Here is a 19,139-nt window from a genome sequence, read left to right as displayed (position 1 = left end):
CTCTAGCAAATTTGCAAATGAATATTAGCACCTTGCAATTGGGATTTTATCATTTTAAGAATGAAAAATGTGTGATGGCAGTGTGGGAACACTTAATGTTTGTAATAATAAACCAAACTGTTTATCACATAGGAATTTATAATTCATCAGAAAGACCCATCCAATATTTGCTTTGATTTTGAGACTTTGCTAGATGAATATACAAGTAAAAGAGAATGTCTTTTTTTTTTTTTTTTGAGTGCTAACTTAATATGTTTTAAGTGCAAACCTGAAATCAGAATATGTGCCAAATAATTTATCATCCTAATTTCTGATGGCAATAGGAATAGCAATTTTATATGTACAGGATTCTGGTTTGGTAAATGCAGTTAAATTAAATTATACCAATTTGAAAGTCAAAACCAGTTGAGTTACACAAGAGCATGCTTTTTCTGGTCAAAATAGGAAACATTTGGGATATTTGGGGGGTTATGTAAAGACTTTAATTTGTAACCACACTGTGTATGCTCAGTCTAAGTGGTAGACAAGAATAGTTGTTCGTGAGATTTGCCATTTCTTCAGCACATTATTTAAACCATATTACTGTGCCTATTTTTTATTTTGAATGATAGCTGATCTGAGCTATGATTAATTCTTTTAACATTTGGATAATTTAAAAAGATGTGCACATAGTGTTTACATACTAGACATGGCTAGATGGAAGTGCTTTTAGATACAATTTATTTTAGTCATCGCCTTCTAGAAAAAAAAATTGTTTTGTTGTGGGGAGGGTTGTCTTTTGCATAGTCTGTAGTTTCAGAGCCTAGAAAAGAGCGTAGCTGCTGGGCTGTGTAATTAAGAAATTAACAGAAGTTAGAATGACGCTGTCGAATTTTGGCCACATGGAGCTCAAATGAGTATTTCTAAATTCACTTAGGTTGTGTCACGTAACCTTTTTTTCTCGTTTCAAATTTAAGCTTGAGATCTGTTGGTGTACCAAAATGGTAATGCCTTGTGTCACCTGTTGTGAATGAGATGGATTTCAATAGAACTGGTGCAGTCTAAAATGCTTGCTACCACTGTGTTTTAAGTCTGACTAGCTTACAAGATGAGTTCAGTGGTACCTTACCAACAAATACAGACCGACAGTTTTTAAACATTAAGCAGTTCTTGATGAATGGAATCCTTCAGGCTTTAGACCTTTCTTACTTGGTGCACAAGTAATGATGTGGAGCTCAGACTCTTGAATCAAGCAGCATTTAGTAACTCTGAAGCTAGTATTTCAGTGGGGTTTTAGAAGAGGAAAAGATATCTGCAGTTCTGGTTTCTGGAATCCATGTATTCTTTGTTTTGTGAACTTGTGCCAAAATGGAAAAAGCTTCTGCTAGACTTCTACTCCTCAGTAGTATGTTTTCACAAAGTACCAGCATGATCTTCTCAGTTTCTTTGCTTGGTTACTCTTTTGTCTATTACTTGCTTTAGGATGTTCTTGGCTTGTCAGTATTTTGGGAATTGATGTTGGTGAATACATTCTTGCAGCAGGAGTTGAGGCAGAGTGTGTTTGATGTACCGCAGTGTCCTGCAGTGGCTGACTTGCTTCCTTTCTGTTTCCTGACCATTCATCTCACGTGGGGTAGATTTCTTGCCTTGTGAGCTGCAGCTTATTAACTAATATTAAAATTCACATCTGCTAATGGCTGAACTGATGGCAGCAAGATTAAAAACATATTCTCTTATATGTAACAGGACATATGTTGCAAATAATTTAACGAGTTAACATACTGCCTTCTACTTTTAATTTCAGGCTGGTGGTTCTCAAGTGATCTTTACCAATCCACTAGAAATTGTCAAGATTCGACTACAGGTGGCTGGAGAAATTACTACTGGCCCTCGTGTTAGTGCCCTCACTGTACTACGGGACTTAGGCTTCTTTGGTCTCTACAAGGTACCTTTTTTTTATACATAAATGAAAAGCAAATTGTGAGTATTTCAGATCAGAAGATTATTTCATTGTTCTTAAAAACTTTTGAGAATGAACATAGTTGTACTTCTTTTTAATTATTTGTTATGTGGTATTATATCTTCATTTTTTGCTCCTGATTAAGGGAAGACACTACCTTGTGATTTAAGTATGTGGCCCTTGTGAATCTTACTGAAATTTCTTTCATCTTTTCAGCAGATCTGGCTGTAAGTATTGTTGATTAAGGATTAGTTTATGTTTCCTGATGCTGTGCCTGGGGTAAAAATAGAGTTATTTTCATCTGCTTTCATTATAGAGAGCTTACAGTTGTGGAGCTGTGCTTTTACTTTTCTGTGTTTGATTCAGCAACTTTCCCAGTGAAATTAACTTAATTAACTTTGCCATTGTTAATCTGGTGGTGGGAATTAATTACGGCACAATAACTAGGGAGGAAATATGGATGGTGGGAGCCCAGTGTGAAAGTAAACTCCTACAGCAAACTGCCCCTTGCTATTTTAGAAACACATTTCCACGAGTAATACTGGAAAATATACTTTTATGAGTGTATGGTGCAAACTCTACTCTTCTGCTTTCTCCATTACTGTTCTCATATATATATGCATAAATATCTAGAAATGAAGTTGGATTTAATGTTAGACTGATACACACACACGCACAAGCACACACACAGACTGCAGAAGGGTTAAAAACATCTTCTGATGAATCTTAACAGAGTGTATGCTGCAAATAATTGAAAGGGCAGACATACTACCCTCCACCTGTAGATGAGGTGGACAAGATATGGAGGGGTATGAAAGGTCTTGGAATACTTTGAAATACCCGTTATGCTCAGAACAAAAATTAATACATTCCATACACCACAGAGCACCGTATGGTGTTTCCTCAGATTTTGTAGCCTGCTCTCCATGGAGAAAGCTTCATGCTGTCTTTTTGTCCCAGTCTTTGTAGTGCAGCAGGCAGTATTCTTCCGTTTCTTATTTACAGCAATGCAATTGTAAACTGAAGATGCTTCGATAGCACCAAATGAGCCCCATCCCCCTCCTCAACAATATTTAAATGTCATCCACATTTTTCACCCGCAATCCTTTTAAATCGTTCTTTTAACATTACAAAGAGGAAGCCTGCCCGGGAGTAGATGTATGTATGCTTTGGCCTGGTGAGAAGTAACAGGTCTGAATAAGATTTAATGGGGAGTCGTTTTTCCCTTTAAATCGACTTGCTAATTTTTTAGGTGTTTTACTGAAGCTGATGCTATTGTGTAAACTCCTAATAAATGACATTATGGTGTTGATTCGGGTAAGCATTTACAACTGAACAGTCTGCATCCCTGAGGCTGTGCAGGAATGGAGGGCAGCTACTGACTTGTGCTTGAACTGTTATAAACAAAACACAACATGAGAAAGAATGACCAGCTGATTTAGTACAGCTAGTGTTTATTCATTTGTTTTTCCTGATAATCTTCTGTTGGTTGCTCAGGAGCGTTTGCTGTATTTTTTCCACTTTTAAGCGCCATTTTAAGCGTCTTAAGTCGTATTATGGCTTATTTGTGATTTCTGAAGTACGCATTTTGGGAGTATTTGCGAGGAATGCACCTTCTGAATGTGTGCTGTTACAGCTCAGCTGTGCACTGGGAAAGGCACTGTTTTTTAATTCCAAGATACATGGTTTCACTGGACCGTTTATTAAGTCCCTTCACCTCCTCCTCTTTAAAAAAAAAAAAAAAGAAAGAAAGAAAAAAGAAAGCAACCCATAAGGGTTTTCACTTTTTCACTCTTCTGTCTCTGTTTCTCAATCTCTATCCTTTCCCTACCCCTGTTCCTTGTGGTTCCTATGTGCAATCTGTATTTGTCTCCTCCAAAAAACAGCCTGAGCAAACAAAAACAGAAAAGAGAAATAAAGAGAATTGAATTATGTTGATAAATTTGGAAAGCTTGTGCTGTTAACTAGTCAGTTAGCTTTACGACTCTAAAACTGAAATGAGGGGTTTGTGTCTGTCTCACCACTTCTCATGTGATCTCTTAATGTGATCTGAACTTTTATTTGCATCTTAGGGCTTTCTGTGCAGCTTTGTCTTTTGCGTCCTTGTGAAGATGTCCAATGCCTCAAATGTACTTATTTTAGTTGAACTTAAGAAGCATCCGTGGATATTACTGCGGAAGGACAAGATCTGATAGTTGCTTTACAAAATAATTTTGTATTGTGAGTCTTGAACTTTGTTATGTGTGGGCCTTTGTGTAAATATTCCAGGTGTTTAAACACTTCTGTATGTTAGTAGTGATTTAGGACCAACTGATTCACTTAGTTTTGCAAGTGTTGAAAGCAAATTCTAGACTTTTCATTTCAGGATTTTTCATTTGAAACAGATGCTTTTTAATTACCTCTTTTTTTTTTTTTTTTAACAGTCCAAAATTTAATTGTAAGTGGTCAATAACAGGGTTTTGTCTTTTTTTTTTTCTTTCTTTCTTTTTTTTTCTTTTCAATTTGGTATGAATCTGGTTGTGGGTTTTTTTGTGTGTTTTTCTTTTTTCCTTTTTTTTTTTTTTTAACCCTGTGATTGGTGTAGAGAAAGCAAAAGTAACAAGAATTAAGTGTTCCATCAGCTTTGTTTGTTTCAAGTGTATAATGTTCTTTTTTGGTCTGACCTGTTAGAAATTCTTGTAAAACTGCCCTAAGAAGGGTTGACTGCAGTTTTCTACAGCAGTTTCCACCACTGCTCAGTGTCTGAGCATGAGAAAGTGACTGTCCAACGATTCACTTCTGATGTCTGCATTGATGGCCATTAACAAGCATCAGTAGAGTTGAGTCCCTAGAGGAGGCCATTGGATGGGATGGTACAAGAAGCTGTGCAGAGACAAGATCCTCTGTTGCTTGCAGAATCTTCTTTGAGGTTTTGCTTTGAGGTGGAACAGAAAGGGATTCCCTCAGCCTGATAGTTGCCTGGTGAAATGCATAGAAAGCCAAAATTGTTGACTTCACTGTACTGCCAGCAGTGGAAAAAATGGACTTGTTAGAGTGATGAGATCAGTGGTGGGATAGCACATACTTAATAGGAAGATGGAGTCCAGAAGTTCTGGTCTTATGTTGGAATTAATATTGCCATCATGATAATTGTTTAAAATAGGAGCACAGGCATTTTAAAATATTTTTCTATGATGAATGACAACTTTACCAGTCAAGTTCGTAAGTTCTTAGCAGAGCAGAAGTGTTTCCTTTGCTTGTCAATGTGAGATTACTTCTGTATTGAAAAGCTACAAACCTCTTAAATCAGGAGTGATCATCCAGTCTGCTGCACAGTGGCTTTTCTGTTTCTCTCTCTGCTTTGGTGCTGTTTTGTTTACTACGTTGCATAGACTGTTTTAAAAATTGTTTTCCCAGTTCTGAAATACATCAACTTGAAAGCAGTTCTGACCACAACAGATCAGTCCAGCACATTCTGCTTAGATCCTATGAATCTTGCCAAAATCTATGCTAAAATTTAGGTGAAAAATCATTGTGTCCCATATAGTAGTCAATATGGAAGAATGTACTTCCATTAATTACAACTGCAGCCAGAAGATGCAAGGAGTTACGCAAGTCAGTCCTAGCTTCATGAAGCAAATGCTTGCACGTCTCAACAAGGTCTGCTGTCTGTTGTTTGAATTAGTATGTTTTGTGTTAATTTCTAACTAGGAAATGCATTTTGTAGATTAAAACTCTCAAACTTCCCTGATACAGGTAATTTCAGTGTTCCTGTCTTTCCTTAGCAAAGAAAACCAATGCACAGATAAATAAATCTTAGGTTTCGTGTCAATGATTTAACAAAGGAAATGTTATGTATAACTTCTTTGCACCTGGCTGAGTGAATATTTCATTGATTATAATCCTAATTATGACAGTATTCTAGTCTAGACAAATTGCATTTGATGATCACTGATGTCCCTTTGTATTCAGGAGATTAATATTCTTCTAGATAATTCCTTGTTGTGTTAACGTGGTGCTCTACTTTGCTAGTGACAATACAATTCACAGCAGCACTCTTAAGATCCCTGCTCTGTGTACTGCTGTACTTTATACCTTTGATGTTTGAATCTGATTAATTTGTGTGGAAAACCAGTCTGCAGGACATCAAGGCAACCAGACTTAGTGTTTGACCACCTTTGTAGATTTTAAAAAAACAACCTAAAACTTTCCTACAGGAGTTGCTTTCCCCACACCTTCCCTTTAGGCAAGAAAGCAATAAATCTTTCCTTTACTTACTGTTCTCAGAGTTTGGCACACTGAGTTCCTTCAGCCTCTCCTTCCTCACACACCGTGGGCTCCCTGCCCACCTTGACAGCCCTGCACTGGACTTTTTTCCGGTGTAGCAATGTCCTTCTTGTACTTAGGAGCCCAGAACTGGACACTGGATTCCAGATGCAGTCTCACCAGTGCTGAATGGGAATATCAGTTCCCTTGCATCCTTGCACAGCATGTGGCTGTCCATTTTTACTGCACAGAGATATTTCTGACCTGTTTTTTACTTGTCCACCAGCACCCCTGGACTTTTTTTGCAAATCAGTTTTTTGGCTACTCAGCCTGTACTGCTGCAGGGCACTGTTCCAGTCCAAATACAGGACTTTGCATTTGCTGTTCTGAACTTCATGATGTTCTTGGCAGCCTATTTCTTCATGCTGTGAAGGTCCCTGTGAATAGCAGCCTACTCCTCCAATTCAGTATCATCCACTAATCTGCTGAGAGTGCAGCCCACATTCCACCGATGTGCCTATGACGATTCTACAGCAGATCATTTCAAAACTTTGCCCGTACTCACAACTTACAACATCCATTTCTGCCAGCTTGTCTACAGGTCTGGCAATCAGTTCATGCCATTATCTGGAACATCCTTATTAGCTGTTTCCAATATGTCCCTTGTCCTTTATGTACCTGGAAACAGCTTCCAGGATAGTTTGCTTTGTAAATTTCCCAGGGACTGAGGTGTATCCAAGCAGCTTGTAGTTTTCCAGATCTTCCTTCTTGCTCTTCTTCAAGATGGTTGTGGTATTTGTCTTTTTTTTTCCAATTGTACAAACCCCCTTGACTGCCTTGAGTTTTTGAAGGCAATAGCCAACTCACAGGAACATCAACCAGCTATCTCAGCACCACTGGAGATGCATCATCTGCTCTCATGGATTGTCTGTGTGCAAAGGGCTTAAATGATTTGTCTACTGTAGGTGATGGTATGCTTCTGTAGACTTTTCTAATATGCTTATGGAACTAAGAAGCCGGAGTGCAGATTTTACTAGTAAAAAGTGAGGCAAGTAAGTAATTTCTCTCCCTTTTCCATGTCCTTAGTCACCAAGTGTCTTGCCCCACTGAGCAACAGCCTCACAATTCCCTTAGTTGTCCTGAGCTGCTGATATGCTCACAAAAGCATTTGCAACTCACTGGGTCCAGCACCAGCTGACCTCTGACTATTCTGACTCCATTGCTGCATGCCCAAGCAGTGTTTCTGCATTTCTCCTGGGTAGAAGACCCAGTTCGCCTTCCTTTTTTACCTTCCGCATCTGAGCTCACTCATGATTTCCTCATTTATATATCCATGCTATTCATTTTATCCATAATTGCAACAGTAAGATTTGACACATACGACTTGTTAGGTTAACTGCTGGGTTGAATCCCCAGAGTTCTTCAAAGGTAGAAAGCAACTATTTTTATTTTTTCTGCCTTTATCTCAAATTCAGAACTGCATGTGTAAGAAAGTATTTCAGGACACTCAGCTTCTGCAGAAGGTGTTTCTTTCCTCTGTTTATCTTATTTCTGCTTTTATTTGTTGCTGCGAAAGCAACTAGGGCATGGAAGCTCAGGGGTGGTAAATTCTTATTTAGCTGCAGATGTTCTGTAAACAGCAACTGTTCTTAAAAGTATAAAGGCTGTGTATCCCAGTCAGGGAAAGTATCATCTATCCCAAGCTCAGAATACTATTTGCATTGGCAGAAGTGAGAAAGAATACATTTCTGATTTTCAGTATTTTTAATACATCTCATGTAATTTTTGATCACAATAGAATACCGAAGTGATTGTACAAGATGAGGTAATGTGTTTTGTCTTCTGCCTATCTATCACAGTAACATGCATGAGGTCCTGTTAAAGTCAGTTGAACTTATATTCTCTTGGTTTCCAAGGACATATTTAAATTGCTCATTTTGTACTGCTTAGAAACTCATATCCATAAAATGGGATTTTTATTAAAATACTAGTCGTAGAGTCATAGAATATCTTGATTTGGAGGAGACTCATATGGATTATCAAGTCCAACTACTTTTACAAGTAATCATTCTGGTGGATAGTGCTTTTCTGCATAATGTGCAGCGCCACTCCCTAATTTTGTGCAAGTTATTTCTGTGATGCCAAAGAGGTAGTAAACAATAGAGTTTAGTAAATGATCCTTTGAGGAAATGACACATCAGTTGTGGTAATGTTTATGATTAGAATTCCTAGAAGGTATTTATCTCAGATTTGTGCCTTGACTGATAATGCCAGCACAGCCTGCATATCCAAAACTAGTCAGAAAACCTTTCAGTAAGCCCTTCTTCTTCTTCTTCTTTTTCTTCTTCTTTTTCTTCTTCTTCTTCTTCTTCTTTTTCTTATTCTATAATAATAACTTCATAAACAGGCTTCTGATATGTTGACCTGGAAGATGTCATCTTAGTTGGCAGTACGTACCAAGCTCTCACCTGGCAGCTTTTGGTAACAACATCTGAGGTATTCCAGCTCTTCACGTTATGGGTTTACAGCAGGGTGATAAACATGAAACTGAGTAGGAAAAGAGTTGAGTTATATTAACTTGCATCCAGCACGCTCATTTGTGACTGCATTCTCCTATGTGAGTACCTGCTGTTCAGAAGGTTTAGTTCCAAAAGAAGCTCTTTACCTGAGAAGTTTTGCCACTCTTGTCTGCAAAATGCATCTGAATTGCTGGCGCGGTATTTGGAATGTGTTTTATTCCTCTAAGCTGCTGTGCTGAATCAGTTTCATGTATTGGTTGGAGTAAACACGTGAATAAAAGCGGATAGCGGCTCTTACAGCAATGTCATTTTACAGCAGAAGAAATTACAGCCCTCGAAAGCAAATGCCTGTGGTGTTTGTGAACGCTACAAAACCTGTTAGATGCTGCTAGAGCTCCGATTCCAAAGGGTTAAGTCTGTAGTAAAACCCAAGAAGAATGCAAAATGATCAAGAAATGACATGCTGCCTATTGTTTGTAGCTATAGGATCAAAATAACAATTATACATGCCAAATAAATTCTAAACCTGTAAAGGAGAAAAAGAGGGGGTGGCTGTAAGTACAGGTGCCAGAAGCATTAAATAACCCTCTCAGACAAGGTGCACCACTGTTGTCTTGAATGCTGCTAGGTCCCCCAGTCTGGCATTTTTCCCCTGCACCAGACAATGTGCATTCACTGCAGGAGACTCGGGTAAGCCTGCGTCTCCCAGACCTGCCGGCTCCTTGTGCCCAGCCCGACACAGAGGTGCCTTTGTCAGTATAATTACCCTCCCCTTGTAGTAGAAATAGTTTGTTTAGAGCCTTATTTGCAGGTAGAGCTGGTATAAGCAGGAATTAGCATGCTAAAGAACCTGCCCCGGCGCTGACTTGGGCTTATTTATCAGGATCTTTGACAATCAGAGCTTGGTTTTGTGTGTTTTTTTGTTTTGTTTTGTTTTGTTTTTGTTTTTAACCTCCACGGGTTTATTCAGTGAGATAGCGTCCAAGATTAAGAGCTTTCAGGTTATTAAAGAGCTCGAAGATGGGAGCCAAGCCGCTGTTGCATTGGTGAGGCACACGTTATGGTGTGTAAGATCTCCCAACAATTTCATGCCTGGCAGCTCTGCACCTTGGCTGCCAGAATAAACGTGAGCGGATGATCCTTACAGCTTTCTGGGGACTGATTAAAACCCCTTTTGGCTTTCAGCACGTTGTCCACATCAAATAGGTGCGAGAAGTAAAATAAATGTTGCTTTTGCTTTTCAAGATACTGCAGCCAATCTCCCTAAGCCTTCCTAATTGGCCTAGGCTGGTTGCGGATGATTAACTTGAAGTTAAATGAGGCCTGCTTTTAAACATGCTTTCCCAGACTTTAAACAGAACGATGGGGGGAAACTTTAGACTGTTGTGATATTGGAACAGGGCCAAATCGGGTTATTATTAAAGTGGATCCAAGTTTTGATCCAGGGTTTGTTTACACTCAGCCAACTAAGTTGATGGACATCCTCTCTCTGCGTACCAGAGTGTGCGTTATTAGTGATACTAGCAATACACCATTTCTGTCCTGTGAAAAAGGACCTTTAAATGAAAGGGGAAGAATATTAGCAGCTCAGATTCCACTGAGAGTTGCTTGCAGTCGGAGTTCGTGGATTTCCATACGTTATTTCAACTATGTAGAGATATTTCAGAGTATGAAAAAAATGCGGAGGAAAATGTGCACAGTGTTTAATGGCAGCATTGCAAGGAAAATAAAAGTAATGTGCCCTGAGGGTAAAGGCAGCGAGGAGATTTGCTCTGAGGAGAAGTATGCTCTAAAAATAAATCCTCGAAGAAACCGTCTTGGTCTGAGAATGTTTCATTAGTGAATTTCGTAATTTTTCTGTGAGATGAATACAGTGCAGACACTTGATCATTAAAAAGTTGTTTTCTCATGCAGAGCTGGGTAAAACCCTAGTCTTTTTTTTTTTTTTTTTTTCCTAATGTAAGGCTTAAAGGTAAACTGTAAAACAGGCTTCTGTTGGAACACAAGGCCAGAACTCCTGTGGAATGTGAATTGCAAAAGATCCACCTTCTTACCCTATTGGTGAGGTGTACAGGCTGGATGGGTAATTCTGAGAGCCCAGCCCAGCACTGACTTTGTTTTGTGCCTGGTACCTCGGTTCGGCCTGTGGCTGTGCAATGGCAGTGCTTTGAGGACCTATGTGGCATTTTCTTTAAGTCTCATTCGGTGTACCTGAGGAAGGCCTAACAAGAACCAGTGACTGCGAGCATTAATCAGACCTATCCAATTACACAACAAGGCAAACCTTCTTAGAAGCAAGAGTAATTAACCTTAGAATGGACTGTGAGGTAAAATGGTCAGTTCTTGGTCTGTCAGGAAGTAAGCTGAGAGAGATCAGGGACAGAAAGGGGTCCAGCAGTTTGTTTTGCTCACTGCACTTGGCAACTACGTCCATGCCATGCAGAACATCTGATGAGTGGATCTAATGGCTGGTTTTAGATAAAATCTTCATTTTCTCAGAGGTCAAACTATGCTTCTTAGCATCTCCTGTGAACGGGCTGACAGGATCTGTTTTTACAGTAATCCCTTCTGCCACACCTTGCCAAAAGGCATCTTTTCAGCCTTTCTGACACCTTGCAGCTCTTGCGTGTTTGCTGGATAATCAGCATCCAGCTTACTTCAGCACTCCGTTTTCATTGCTATTACCATACGGGCTAAACTTACAGATATGTCCAGGCATATAATTAGATTTAATTAAATTCTGTGCATATTAGCATGTCACCTGTGAAATGCCTGGTGATGAGCCATGCTCTGGTAGGGCTGTACATCAGAGAGCTGTTGCAACCAGGGCACCTCAGGTGGGCTTACTGAGGAACCTCAAGGAGTTTCACTGTGACTCTGCCCTAGTTTCAAAGCAAGCAGGCTTAGCCTCATCCATGAAGCAGTTCTTTCTGAAACTTGAAAGACCGCCAGTTTTCCAAAGGACCTTCTGTTTGTGTCTACCTGCCACACTCAGTCCTTGTGCGTTCAGACTCTGGTGTCCTGGATCCCCAGGTTGAGGAAGGGCAGATTGCAGATCCCTTTGCTATCAAAGCATGGATGATATTTGGTATTTCATTTTCTTTGACCTACTGTAGTGGCTTTTTGCATTTCCTCTTGCTAGAAAAAGGTTTTTCTTGCCTTTCTTGCCCTACAGTTTTTCTTGCCTTTTTACTGTCCTCTTAAATTTGAAGCCATTGTACTGGTAACTGAATTGGTTATTTGTACCACTGAAGCAAGTTGGTAGCAAGAGCTGAAACTGACCTGAAAACAAACTGTATCCCAAATAATGCGTACTTCAAAAATCACAGGTAAGTCTCTCTGTTACTGCTCTGTGAAAGGGTTGGTGTTACAGTCCTACTTTCCCCTCTTTCCTCTGATACACGTTGCATTATCAATTGCAATGTCTGCATGGATGTATGGAAGAAGCACTATTATCTTTGAAGTATTTATTGTAAGTGAGAATGAGAAGGAACAGACTTGTCCTGTGACTCTTCTTCAAACATACCCTGAACTTCCTTTACAGGCATATGGCTCAAATGTCAACTACTTACTATTCTGCAAAGGTGTTACCAGGGCTTATGCCAACACACAACATTTTCTCTATTACCAATAAATGTCTACACTATTAAGGAGTGAGGGAGAACAAGTAGACAAGATAAATATAATGATAGAAATTACTGAACCAAAAAGCAATACACACATGCTACTCAGCAGAGTGAAATACACCTATCTTATTTTGAGAGGAGAAACTGCTTTTTCTATAAGCCATTAGTGACAAAACAAAAATTATGATGTTGCTCTGTTCTCCAGTGTCCGTTGTTCATCATGTTAAATTTGCTCGTTCTCAAAACCTGTTCTCTTTTTCAACACAGGGCGCTAAGGCGTGTTTTTTGCGTGACATCCCCTTCTCTGCTATTTACTTCCCCTGTTATGCTCATTTGAAAGCTTCATTTGCCAATGAAGATGGAAGAGTCAGTCCTGGAAATCTGCTCTTGGCTGGGTCAATAGCTGGTAAGTAAGCCCAAACTGCTTTCTATGTGGGTTTGTCTTACACCAGCAGTGCAGTAGTTAGAGCACATTTTGCAGCATTGTGCTCGAATAGCATAAAGCTGCTATGCTAGAGAAATGATCTGAGATTAAAAATAAAGTTTGAGGTATATTCATAATGTTTAGGGGGAAAAAAGAAATGAAAGATTCAAGTTCTGATGTTTTGTCGTCATATGTCATCTTTACTTGTGACGTTACTGTGCTGTTGGCTTTGGCTGGCTGAATGACTGGTAAAGGTTTTTGTTGAAATGATTTATAAATGAAATCATTGAAAATAAAATCATGGCATTTATGAAATTTTGTGATCAAAGGAATCTTGAATATTGGTGTGTGGAATCCAACAACCATGCTTGCAGAATACGCTGGCAAAACATGTGACAAAATGATAAAAATTACTGGCTACCCACAGTCTCCTGTGCAGTTAACGTGGCTTTGTGAGGACTTCGCCCTTATCAGAACAGTTTCTGAACTGGGCTGTATTCCATTGTCTTGCCTGTTGCAACAGGCACTTGTGTGGAAGAAAGCATAAGGAGATGCTTGTTCTCTTGTGTGCCGTAAGTTTCTGATTCCTGACACCCAGATATCAAAGAGGTGCTGAGTGTCATCTTGAGCACTTGCTTGTTCTTGTCTGCTGCATGGTGTATAGGATAGCCAAGCAGTTTCCACAGATATATTCAGTTTGAGTGTGCCAGAGCCTAGGGGAAGACAGAGACACTTTGCAGGCTCAGTTCACCTTTGTGTCAGCTGTGTAGGTGGTCCCTGACATGATGCACAGTTCCTACACCCAAAGGGGCTCACTGCCTCATGCAGCCTGGGAGCCTATTCCTGCCACATCCATTCCTTAGAAGTTCTCTTCAGGAAACAAGTGGGCTCAAAAGCTTGTGCGACATGGCCATAGGGGAATGGGTAACAAGCAGGATGTTCCCATCAGCACTCACAAAGCAGATGTTTTCATCATGTTAATGATAGGCTACTTGGCTTCTCAAAGCTGCACCCAAGTTCTGGCCAGCTGGCAGGCTGCTGCAGCCAGGCAGGCCAGAAAAATGATGGAGACGCATGAGTCCAGCACAGACAAGTAGTTCATCTTTTTTCTTGTTTTTAAGGTTTCTTCTTCCTGAGGGAGTTGTTTTCAGTGAGGATTATATGTGGGGCTGTGTTTATTAAAGAGTAAGGACCTTTTAAAGCTAGTAACTGGTTCCTGGATGTGGCCAAGGCCAGTGCAGATCAATTGGCCTGCCTTGCTGAAAGCATATGGCTTCAACTCCTTGTGTTGGCATTCAGTCATCTGTAGTGCAGAGGAATCAACCTGGCACCACGAAAACCAGCACCAGTTATAATGACTGGTGCTTACAAACTCTGTCCTCTCCCATCCCCATATCCCAGAACAACTAATCTCCAAACCTTTCAACAGCAACTTACATCCAACTTACTTCTCACCCAATTTAGTGGAACAAAACCATTCAGTTCTTATTTTCAGACTTCAAACATAAGCTGGCATTTTAAAGCCAAGTCATTTCTTGGATTTTCCTATTTTTCTCTTTCTAGCCATTGTCAAGTTGATTGCAGACTGAGATAACTGTCCTTTGAAGTCCAGGCACAGAAGCAGTCTTTATTGTTGCTGATACAGCTTACCAAACTAGCTGTGTTGTGAATTTTATCCAGGGTTTCCTGTGAATTCCACTCAAAGTTAACTCTTGTGAGCAAATTACAGTATTAAAGATCCACCATTCATTATACAGCTTACAAAACCAAGGAACTTCTCTATTGGGTACAGATGAAGTATGGTGGGATGTGCATGTCAGCCCTGCTTTGCCATGAGGGGAGGCCACAAGAAGAACCCCACGTCTCCAGCACTGGCTCTAAATGTGCGGGGCCCTCTGCTTCAAGCTGGCCTGCTTGCATGCACCCCCGCACCTTTTGCCAATGGGTGTTGTGTCTGCTGTCTGTGTTTTCTTCCTTTTTGTTGTCATTAGGGACACATGCTACACAACAACACATCATCTGGTTGGATCTGCTGCTGTTTTCACTGTTCACCAGATCAACCTGTTGTGCCATGGCATTTTCTGAGGAGATGATGCCAGTATCAACAACAGGATAGCTCTTTAATTTGCTCCATCTGCTTACTGCTCCTATGAGCTTCCTTTTCCTCCCGTGCTCCTCTTTTCTACTGTCATCTCCTGCTGTGTCATTTGTCTCATTCTGATTGTGTGCTCCTCAGGGCAGCGACCTGTAAATTTTTATTTGTCTGTGAAGTCTTTTGCGCTTTATACATAGCTCTAAAAACAGGATTAAAAAAAAATATCGATAAAACTTGTTTTATACAAAACAGCAATAAGGAGTGAGGAATAAGGAGATGGCAGTCAATGTGTAGTAAGCAGAATTGCTTCTAAGTATGTCCTTTGGTTTTCCTTGAAAACACTGGTTGGCTTTTGAAGAACAAAAGTCCAGCTTTAAATTGAAGACAAACCAATATCCTGGTGTGGGTAAGGGTAAGCAAAGAGGAATTTCAGCCTCTCCAAAGTTCAGAAACCTTTACTGAGTTGTTGCATTTGCCTGCCAGACTGACCACTGTGCAAGTTCAGCGTGTGTGTTATTTTGGGGGGTCCAGGAGAGGAGAAGGAATTCTTTTGGTGATATGTACCAGCTTCCATCTCTCCGAAGCAGCGTGCAGAAGGATGCTGTGGTGCCTGAAGCCAGACCATGCTGGTTTGGACAAAAATTGTTACAGAATTATTAAGCCTAAAAAAAACCAAAGCAAAGGAGATTTATGCATCTACATCTGACCAAGTTGGTTTGGAACAGATGCAGAATGGAAAAGTAATAAAACCATAAGAGACACTGTCTCCTGGGTACAGTCTCGCTCCCTATTTTTTCTTTCTTCCTTTTTTTTTCTTAATTCTAAACATGGGCAATCTCCATTTGGACAGGAATGATTTCAGAGATACTGCCTGTTGGTAATTTGGTGTTTTTTACTTTCAGTTGATTATCTGCCAGGGTAAATTTAAATCTTCCTCCAAGTGTTCTGCTGGGGATGTCAGCTGTGACTTTGCAGCTGGGCAATCTGCCATTCCTAATGAGAAAAATGAATCTTTTTTTAAACTTAGCTCTTGTGCCTTGCTGAGCGTGCATGGCATTATCAGCTCTTGGTAATGCTGTTGTGTGGGGATAAGGGCAGTGTGTGTGTACAGGCTCTTCTAGCACAGCGTGCAGCCAGAGTGCCAGGAACCACAGCGAGGCGTGAAGAGGAAAGGGAAAGATCGACCTCACCTCCAAAAACATTGTGCTTATTGACTATGCAAGTTTCTGAAAAATCCAGGCTATGCCTCCCAGCTTGACAGGAAGCCTGTGATACGGTTTTTCCTCTAGGAGAAGCTTCCTCTGGGTGAAGCCACGTCCACAACGCTGCCTCCTGTTGCTTGTTTTCCTTCCCAACTTCTGCTCAAACCTTATGTGCTGGGTTCTGCTAACGTAAGGATGAAGGGCATGGTTACCCCTGGGGAACCGCGGTTTGTAGCATATGTAATAAGTCAGCAGTACCAACCCAAAGGTTTTTCTGTCTCTAGGTATGCCTGCAGCCTCTCTGGTGACTCCTGCAGATGTCATCAAAACAAGGCTACAGGTAGCAGCCCGGGCAGGGCAGACCACTTACAGCGGCGTTGTAGATTGCTTTGTGAAGATCCTTCGAGAGGAAGGTCCAAAGGCTCTGTGGAAAGGAGCAGGAGGTGTGGAAAACAGCTTTGATTACTAATTTTTGTTTGTTTTGTTTTTTGTTTTATTTTTTGTTTGCTTTGCTTTGGTTTTGTGTCACTTAAGGACTGTTTTGTTTTCTTTCAAGCTCGCGTGTTTCGATCATCTCCCCAGTTTGGTGTAACTCTTGTGACTTATGAACTACTGCAGAGATGGTTTTACGTGGACTTCGGGGGAGTGTAAGTATGTGGTGTGTGAATGTGCCTGGGAACCCACAGCTGCACTGGGATCTCCACGTGTCTTTGGGCAGAATAGGGGTCTTAATATTATGTAGAAGATATTGCAAAGATTTTGTTAATATTTGTCAATGTTAGTTAAGCCACGTTACGTCTGGTGGAGGATAGGATGGTGTTCCACCACCTGTATCACAGCAAGACATTACCACATTTTATGTCATCATTTTGGTCTGGGGACATGTGTTAGTATAAATGGAGACAGCAAAAGGCTGAATAACAGGGTGGGGGTAGAACTGCAGGGGATGTAATGCTTACTGAGTCAGGATGCACTCTGCATTAGTCCTCATTAGTGTGCTGAAGGAGCTGCATCCCTTATTAAGGAGGGATTTGACATACAGAAGGGTCTACAGGTGTCACCAAGTCCAAATACTGTTTGTTGGAGCCTCAGCCTTCTTTGAGGACATAGTACATAGGGATGTGCGTATTGCTGTTTTAACATGATTACCAGATGCAGCTGCAGATGCTTATGAAGCTTTGGGGGCAATAGAATGCTACCAAAGAAGTTACTTAAACACTGCTGAGTTACTGGATTGGTTGTACGGTGTCGGAGAGACTTCTGAACTTCACACTGCAGTGAAGTTGCACTGAAAGATTTGACCATCCTCCATCTCAGTGAATGCAAAGACCCTTGGCTGTTATGGAAGGTTGTGGCATTTAATTTAGTTACTTAGTAGAAAGTGCTCTCAGGTACCTCACTCAGCTGGCCTTACGGAGTAGTTTTGTGAATATTGCTCTCATGCTATGGAAATTATTATTTTTTTATTATTATTGTTTTGCAGAAAACCAGTTGGATCGGAGCCAGTTCCTAAATCCAGGATCACGCTCCCTGCTCCTAACCCTGACCATGTTGGTGGTTACAAATTGGCAGTTGCCACTTTTGCAGGGATTGAAAACAAGTTTGGACTTTACCTACCTCGGTTTAAGCCATCACCACCTACCTCAAAGGCTGCTGCAGCAGTAGGACCCTAAGCTTATTGCTGTAGGCTTTTTGTTATTAGTTGGGAAAGAGCCACTTTTCTAATTGGTTAATACTTTTGTTCCTTTAGCTTCACATCGTATAACAGTTTGGCTTCATTTGAGTTTTAAGGCAGTTCTCATCTTAAACGTAATCATTTGTCTTTGTGCTTCCTTAACCAGATCACTGTGAAATTCTTACCAGTCATTTTAAGTTTGGGACCATGAATGTATCTGTCCACATCTGACATGAGCTTATGTTGGGAAGACACTAATTTTAGGTTCCATTTATTGGGGAGGGTTGGGTGAGAGCTGTGAACCAGATCATCTCACAGACAGTGCTCAGTTGCAGATTCCCAGGGTGGATGTCACACACTGTCACTCAAATGGCAAAAAAGACTCAGTGGATATCACGGTGCTCAAAGCAGAATGATTTTGAGTGTACATGTAAACTGGTTATCAACTTGGTGCGTGTCTGTAGAGGTCAGCAAACATACCCCTGGTACCTAAGTCTGCCAGTACAGCTTCAACTTTTTAAATATGTACACGCACAAGTTGTTTCTGGATTGTATTATGAAGCTTTTATGTGGAACATGTTTTTGTAATGGAAACCACATTTATAAATGTTTAGCCGTTGTATTATGTTACTAGTATCAAAATGCTCAAAAGAAAGTGTTATTGTCCATAGTCTTTGCACTTTATGGCAGTACTTTTGGCATTCTACTACACATACAAGGAAATTTCATAACTAGGTGCCTATCTTGGGTTGCTGGTGTTTGGAATTCAGTTTGTATATGCACTCTAGTAAAACGCTGCTTGTTTAAATAGCTGCAATAGAAAATTCATGCACTGTATCAATGGTACCTGCCTTAACTGCTGGCTTGTAATTGGCAAATAGGTGGTTTCAGATTCTTATTTACTTCATTGAGTCCACAGAGATTAAAATACTCTAAAAGAAAAGATTTTACTTAATTTTTTGGTGCCTTGCACAGTGTTTAGAAAATTATGTATTTATGAAGATAGTAATAAACCTTTCAAACAGATGCATACATGGTATTCTGTTATGGAAATGGGATAGTACATCCAAAGGCTTGTTCAACTTCATTGATTAATTTAAGTTAAAGATAAAGCTAATATTCGGGAGTTTGGGCTATAAAAACATCTGCAGTTTGTGAACAAAGTTATGTGTGTCCGTGTGCGTAGAAAAGACATGCGTTGGTGTAGATGTCATGCAAAAAAGAAATTTTTCTTCAGTCAAAGAGCAGGATTGAAGTAGGCCTTTCTGCTTGTTTTTTCTTTTTTCTTTTTCTTTCTTTTCATAGTCATAGAATCACAGACTGGCTTGGGCTGAGCTGGAAGGGATCTTAATGATCACCTAGTTCCAACCTTCTCCCATCATGGCCAGGGACACCTTGTAAATCAGGCTGCTCA

At 40.3% G+C, this 19,139-nt stretch overlaps 1 protein-coding gene across 2 annotated transcripts in view; it reads left to right on the top strand.

Annotated features, from left to right (window-relative positions):
* SLC25A13 (solute carrier family 25 member 13) overlaps positions 1–18,751 on the top strand; it is a 93,417-nt gene extending 74,666 nt beyond the window's left edge. For both annotated transcript variants that reach the window (XM_085227473.1, XM_010712549.4), the window contains exons 14-18: positions 1,784–1,924; positions 12,597–12,735; positions 16,335–16,493; positions 16,607–16,697; positions 17,534–18,751. In XM_085227473.1, coding sequence (XP_085083599.1) covers positions 1,784–1,924; positions 12,597–12,735; positions 16,335–16,493; positions 16,607–16,697; positions 17,534–17,723 — 720 coding nt within the window. In that variant the 3' untranslated portion in view covers positions 17,724–18,751. The remainder of the gene's footprint in view (positions 1–1,783; positions 1,925–12,596; positions 12,736–16,334; positions 16,494–16,606; positions 16,698–17,533) is intronic.
* The last annotated feature ends 388 nt before the right edge of the window (positions 18,752–19,139 follow it).

The sequence above is a fragment of the Meleagris gallopavo genome, chromosome 6 (genome assembly GCF_905368555.1).
Source record: "Meleagris gallopavo chromosome 6, MGAL_WU_HG_1.1, whole genome shotgun sequence".
Lineage (NCBI taxonomy): Eukaryota > Metazoa > Chordata > Aves > Galliformes > Phasianidae > Meleagris > Meleagris gallopavo.
This window is presented reverse-complemented; position numbering and strand designations above follow the sequence as displayed.